Raw genomic sequence first — 7370 nt, 5'->3', positions numbered from 1 at the left:
TAATGTCTTATCTTCCTATCAAAATGTAAACTACTCAAAGGTAGTAATTTTTGTCTAGTTTGTTTTCTGCTGTATCCCCAGCAACTAAAATACTCAAATTTTCGATGAATGAATGAATATGCCAAATGATTGAATGTAAAAAACTTTATGAACTGAGAGGTCCTAGCTCCAAAAAGAACATTAAAGACAAAGTGTAAGAGCATTACAAATGATCACCAATACACACAAAGGCAGAGTTGCAGTGAATGATTAAATCAACAGCCAGCTGAACTGTGGGTGAAATTCCCTTTATATAAACATGGCCTTATAATCAGATGACCTCAGATGGGTCTCTGGTGTGTACAAAGAAAGCAAAACCAGTTTTCCCATGAGTGCCTCTGGACACTCATGTAAGAGTTACAGATGTTGACTACATTTAAACATTTATCATGCCTCCAAAAACATATTTGTAAGAGAAAAAATATAAAAATAAAAATGTACAAACTTCTTTATTAAAATAGCTTAAATAAATCCTCTGTCAACACCAGACAGAGTCAGTGACTGGATCTAGACTCTAGAGCTTAGAGCTTTTTACATAATTACATGAAAACATTTGAATCCGTCTTCACAGACAGTGCCATGACAACAATCTGGTTAAAACCAATAAGCCATCTTCCAGATGCAGTTTAGAGTTCAGGCGAGAAAAGTAACTGATGAAAATGACAGTACATAATATGGTTCTCATTCTATTTGCCTTTTTTCGTCTTGGCTGTCTTCTCCTTTCTTTTTTTCACATGTTTAGGAATTTTGTTTTTTCTTTTCTCTCTCTGGGCTTCCTTGACCATCTTTTTTCTTTCCTGTAAAAAACAAAAAAGCCAACTTTCATTCATTTGGAGTATGCATTTTTTGTTTTTGTTTTTTGTTTTGTTTTGTTTTTTAGACAGGGTCTTGCTCTGTCGCCCAGGCTGGAGTGCAGTGGCATGATCATGGTTCACTTCAGCCTCCACCTCCTGGGCTCATGCAATCCTCCCACCTCAGCCTCCTGGGTAGCTGGGACAACTACCCAGGTGTGCGCTACCACACCTGGCTAGGTTTTTTTGGGGTATTTTTTGGTAGAGATGGGGCTTCGCCAGACTGCACAGGCTGGTCTCGAACTCCTGGGCTCAACTGATCCGCCCACCTTGATCTCCCAAAATGCTGAGATTACAGGCATGAGCCACTGCACCCACCTGGAGTATTCTTATTATTATTATAACTAAATAAAATATACACATAGAAGAATAAAAGTGAGTGTAATGTAAAAAAAAGAAAAGAAAAGAAAATGATTATGGGTTGGTGGAGGAACTTGGGGTGAAAACTGTCTTTGAGCTTTTTTCTTTTTAGAGACAGGGACTCACTCTGTCACCCAGGCAGGAGGGCAGTAGCATGATCATTGTGCACTGTAGCCTCAAGCTCCTGGGCTCAAGCAATCCTCTTGCCTCAACCTCCCTAGTAGCTGAGACTACAGGCATGAGCCACCATAACTGGCCTTGAGCTTCCTCTTTTTCTTTTTTTTGAGACGGAGTCTCACTCTGTCGCCCAGGCTGGCATGCAGTGGCACGATCTCAGCTCACTGCAAGCTCCGCCTCCTGGGTTCACGCCATTCTCCTGCCTCAGCCTCCCAAGTAGCTGGGACTACAGGCGCCTGCCACCACGCCCAGCTAATTTTTTGTATTTTTAGTAGAGACAGGGTTTCACCATGTTAGCCAGGATGGTCTCGATCTCCTGACCTCGTGATCTACCCTCCTCGGCCTCCCAAAGTGCTGGGATCACAGGCGTGAGCCACCGCGCCCGGCTGAGCTTCCTTAATAGAAATGTGAGGACAGTGAAACAGATATATCCCTAAGAATGTTATTAAATGTTTGCAAATACTTTTCTTTACAAGTTCCATATTCTAACAGAAATAGACATTGGAAAGAGACAAAATATGTGTTTCTAGTAGACATATGAGAAAATATGCTAGCAGCTAAGTATGTCCCTCAGAAGTCTTGGGACCCACATTGTACAAGGTTTAAAGGATTAGACCAAGATGGAATAATAGTTACATAGCATTCAGTCACCAGTGTCTCTTATGTCTATGGCTAGGGATTAAAGAAATACAAGAGTCCCTTCTTATCCGTTGGGGATATGTTCCAAGACCCCCAGTGGATGCTTAAAACCGTGGATAGTGCCAAACCCTACATATACTATGTTTCTTCCTATACATACATACCTATGATGAGGTTTAATTTATAAATTAGGCACAGTAAGAGATAAGAACTAATAATAGAAATGGTAACAATATACTATAATAAAAGTTATTTGAATGTGGTCTCTCTCTCAAAATATCCCACAGTGTCATACTCATGTGACAGTAGCTTATTCATTGGCAGATGCAGCCTCTCCAGTAATTTTTCTATTTTTTAGTCCAAACCTATTCCTGAATCTGTGTAACTATTCCTTACAGTAAATGGCCTGGTGCCACTCATTTCAGGGCAACTCTTGCTGAAACCTTTGAAACCTTCGTATAGGCTCAGTGCTTTCTGGTGCAACATGGTGCCGTCAACTGGAAGATGTTTTTGTCTACGTCTTTCACCCACAAATTTCATGCCTTTTCCATCTTAACTAAGCACTTATCACATACTATGGTCCTAAGTTTTGCAGTTTGGGGTGAGACAGCAAAATCAGCACAAACATCTTTTTCCTTCTCCACAATGTCACTGGGCTCAAAGGATCCTCTTGCCTTAGCCTCCCAAGTATTTGGGACTACAGGTGCTCATCACCAATGTTTTAATAGAGACAGGGTATCACTCTGTTGCCCAGACTGGTCTGGAGCGATCCGCCCTCCTTGGCCTCCCAAAGTGCTAGGATTACAGGCATGAGTTCCTTGTTAAGTCAAGAATAGTCACCTTTCTACTTAAAGGAAGAATGTTATGGCTTCTCGAAAGCATACCTGAAATCCCAACATCACTACTCTTGTAATTTATGGCCGTTATTAAGCAAAGTAAGGGTTACTTGCACACAAGCACCACAACATCACAGCAGCTGAACTGATAGCCAAGAAGGCTACTAAGTGACTAACGGGTGGGGAGTGTCGACAGTGTGAAGACGCTGGACCACGTGATGATTCACATTCCAGGCAGGATGGAGGAGGACAGCATGAATTTCATCACACTACTTAGGACAGTGAGCAATTTAAAACTTATAAATTGTTTACTTCTGGAATTTTCCATTTAATATTGCAAACCAAGGCTGACTGCAGGGAACTGAAACAGTAGAAAGTGAAAGCATGAATGGGGGGATTATTATATGGTCTTTCAGATTCCAGAAACATCAAGCTGGGCTATAAATCTCCCTGAAATGGCTCTTCACTATTTACCCTGGGTCAACTCTAACATCACTTGTACTTCATGTGAAATGTACTGAATTTAGTGCGTGCTCTCTCTAGGCAATGCCCGAGGTGCTCCGATGAGCAGCCCAATCTCAAGATAATGTTACCACCAAAAGTCAAGTTCACACTTAAGTATTAAAACTGTAATTAGAGGTACTTATCAATAATGTTTTCAGCCATCATAATCTAGCTAGATCCTTGAGCAAAGAGAAATAAGAGCGGCTGTGCTCCCACACTACAGAAAAAGGGAAGGTATTTGACTGCTTACTTTTTTATCAATGTCGGGGTCCGTGGTGTGTTTCTTGGGGTGGACATGGTCTCCCTGCTCTTCACAGTCTGTGTCAGAGCACTCAGAGCTTCCAATATCTTCTGAATCAGAACAAGTCCTTTCCTCCACTTGATTTTCTAGGAGTGCAGGGACCTTGAAATTATTAAAGAACCATGTTATTCTAAACAACACATAAACCAAGTTATGTGTTGTTAAATGTGTTAATGCCAGAATTCAGATTTTAGGCTCGCAAATATATGTTAAAAACTAACATCCTGTACTGAAACATCAAAACACCAGAATGAACATCAGGAGGGAAACATGAAAGTAGCCACTCCAAGTAAGGCTCAAGAACATACTCAAATGGAGGAACCAGGGCTTTACTGCATGACCTAGACCAACGACAGAGCTGTTCTGCTTCTTTCAGCTAATCGGGGGCATTTAGCTGGGATTGGGAAAGAGGCGAAATATACATAGAGGTAGAAAATAAAAGATTCATATGGATAACTTCACAGCTGTTTTCCTGTGAACCACATTTCTAGCAATAAACTAATCCAATTGGGAGGGAAAACAATATTCGAAGAAGAGAAATTTTCATTACTTCCTGAAATTTAGCAGTTGTCTAATACAGCGCTTCCTAGCAGTTTTTAAGAGTGAGGTTTCTTTTTTATAAGAAAAAAATAGATCTTTAGAAGTCAATTGTACAACAAGATTTTCTAGCTTGCTGCAATAAAATCTTCATGCTCTGGAATCCAAAGCATAACTTCCTTATGACACCTGTTATTATAACTCAGAAATGCAAAATACCAGAATTCCCCTAATTCAATTCTTTCCACAGAAAAGACATGATTTTAAGAAAGCAAACTGTGATCCTTTATTTAAGTCTTCAATTAGGAAGATTTAAAAAAATAAAGACTGCTTTTATGACTGCCTAAGTTAGAATTACTTAATCCCTGCCCTTCTAAAATGTAAAACAAAACAAGATTGTTTTAAGAAAAAAACATTACAGGAATCCAGCACAGCAGGACTTGCTGAACTCATGAGATTGTTCTTTAACAAGTAATACCCTGGTAGGAGACCACATTCCAAAATTTTCCTAAGCTGGTTGTAAAAACCATCAAGAAGCACAATGGCTATCATTAATAACTCCACAAATGATGACTAGGACACAAAAAGATAAAACCTCACCTGCAATCACAGAACAATTCAGAGACAGAAAGAAAAATAAATTTCCAAGTTTCAGTGCTATGTTTACAAAGAACACAAAAATGGCATTTCTGAAGATATCCACAGACTTTGAAAGCAATTATAAAATTTTAACAATATAAAATAGCATTTAGTTCTAATAATATTAAATAATAAATCATAAAAAATAATATGACTAGAGTTTTATATCCTTTAAAACTGTTTTCACATAAACAAACAGTAACACATGTTCTTCATACCTTCTGAACTCCTGACAAATCTTTCTTCAATCCTGTAACAGTCTGGTATAGAATCTTATAACCAAAAGGAAAAAAAAAAAATAAGGATCAACATAAAACTAGACAATGAAATATGCATATTGCACTATTAAGAACAATGTGGGTTAAATAATATCTCCTATGATTATAAAAAGGTATCTAAAATTAATCTCACTGTAACACAGGAAGTTTATAATATTGATATTATTTCTGTCTACCAGATCTACTGGCCAAATCCAACCAGCCACCTGGTAGTTGTTTTTTTTTTTTTTTTTTTGAGACAGAGTCTTGCTTTGTCGCCTAGGCTGGAGTGCAGTGGCGCGATCTTGTCTCACTGCAACCTCCACCACCCGGGGTTCAGGAGATTCTCCTGCCTCAGCCTCCTGAGTAGCCGGGATTACAGGCACCTGCCACGATGCCCAGCTAATTTTTGTATTTTTAGTAGAGATGAAGTTTCACCATGTTGGCCAGGCTGGTCTCGAACTCCTGACTTCAGGTGATCCACCCGCCTCGGCCTCCCAAAGTGCTGAGATTACAGGTGTGAGCCTTCGTACCGGGCCTTTTATTTTTTGAGACAGAGTCCCGCTCTGTAGCCCAGGCTAAAGTCCAATGGTGCAATCTCAGCTCACTGCAGCCTCCGCCTCCCAGGTTCAAGTGATTCTCGTGCCTCAGCCTCCCCAATAGCTGGGATTACAGGAGCACGCTGCCATGCCTGGCTAATTTTTGTATTTTTAGTAGAGACAGGGTTTCACTATGTTGGCCAGGTTGGTCTCGAACTCCTGACCTCAAGTGATCCGCCCACCTCGGCCTCCCAAAGGGCTGGGATTACAGGTGTGAGCCACTGCGCCCAGCCTACCTGGTAGTTTTTACAGATAAACATTTGCAATCAATTTGAAGATAGCAAATACAAACTTTGAGCCCCAATTAAGTGAAATATTATCTGCCCCATATCAAATAATTCCACTCTTCTTTAGTATACTTGTATTACACAAAAGTGTATTCAACTATTATTAAAGTATTTCTAATTTCACGAATAAAAATTGAGGGTGAATTTTTTTCTCTCGTTACATAAGGACCTACGTAATCACCTCAATTTTGTTTCTTGGCTTGCAAAGCCTAAAATATTTACTATCTGGCCCTTTACCAAAAAGAAATTGTTCCTGAATGATGTATGTTAAAGAAATATATGTTAATGGACCTAATACAATAACCATTAATAGCCTAGACTTCTATCTGAATCTTGTTTCTACAATTACAGCTTGTTGGATTCATTCAAATGTGTTACCTCCTCTCATAAATTCCAATGAATTCCCTTTGCGTTCAATGTGCACACAAGTTAACACAGATAGAGTTAGTCATTTTGCTAGCTCAGAAGCCAATATTCAAGATTAGGGGAACTTAAGAGGCCCAGATAGGTTTGGGACAGTCCCCTACTACTTTTGAAGAGCTGCTTGCTATATACAAACCAAGCTACTTACATTATCTTGTTGGGCATTCATGGCCATGTCCTCTTCCTTCAATTTCATAATTATGTCCACATCCCTCTCATAATTTTTCACTTCATTCAAGGTTCTAGGAATATATGCTCGCTTAAACACCTAACAGAGGGGGAAAAGCAAAATCAAAACTGTTACTCATACACTTCTCACATTCACACAGCATACTCCTCCATCAGGTTACAGGGGAATCTACATATTCATCCATCCCCAACACTGATGCTTGGCTAAGCTGTCTGCACACACTGGTATCCCATCTGTGATGTGGTGTCCCAAAAGTAACACTGCTAATGATAGAACACTAAATTTTGCATATGACTTATTTTAAGGAAGGGAAAAAAAAACATTAGAGCTGATTCAAGATTATCCTTAGAATAACACTTCTTCATTTTTGTTCCAAAAAGCCTTTCTGAGCAGGAGGGAAAGGGGTGGAATTACAGTTGGCAAGTGCTGCCTGGCTATGCCTTACAAAACATACCCAGCTGCTACAGTGAAAAAGGTGGAGAGCTGCCGACAAACACAGGGCACCTCATAGTCAACCATTAAGAGTTGTGAGAATTTTTTTTAAAAGCCTACTACGGCTCCCTCACAAAAAAACACCCTGACTCATTTTTTATCAAAGCATAATATTTAAAATCTATAACATTTCTAGAATCAATATTTAAGTCATTTAAAAACTCACATTTGCCAACTAAAAACAGGCTTTTCCTTCTTGACTCCTATATCCTAACAGGCTCTTTAAAAATTTTCTCCAT

General features: G+C 39.4%; 1 protein-coding gene across 2 annotated transcripts in view; it reads right to left on the bottom strand.

The window, feature by feature from the left end:
• Positions 1-266: 266 nt before the first annotated feature.
• RIOK1 (RIO kinase 1) overlaps positions 267-7370 on the bottom strand; it is a 28149-nt gene continuing 21045 nt past the window's right edge. For both annotated transcript variants that reach the window (XM_032141081.2, XM_058432611.1), the window contains exons 14-17: positions 6598-6717; positions 5102-5155; positions 3657-3809; positions 267-836 (exon numbers count right to left, since the gene is read on the bottom strand). In XM_032141081.2, coding sequence (XP_031996972.1) covers positions 726-836; positions 3657-3809; positions 5102-5155; positions 6598-6717 — 438 coding nt within the window. In that variant the 3' untranslated portion in view covers positions 267-725. The remainder of the gene's footprint in view (positions 837-3656; positions 3810-5101; positions 5156-6597; positions 6718-7370) is intronic.

This window comes from Hylobates moloch, unplaced genomic scaffold, assembly GCF_009828535.3.
Source record: "Hylobates moloch isolate HMO894 unplaced genomic scaffold, HMol_V3 SCAFFOLD_20, whole genome shotgun sequence".
Classification (NCBI taxonomy): Eukaryota; Metazoa; Chordata; class Mammalia; order Primates; family Hylobatidae; genus Hylobates; species Hylobates moloch.
The sequence above is the reverse complement of the archived record's forward strand: the minus strand, read 5'-3'. Positions and strand labels throughout refer to the sequence as shown.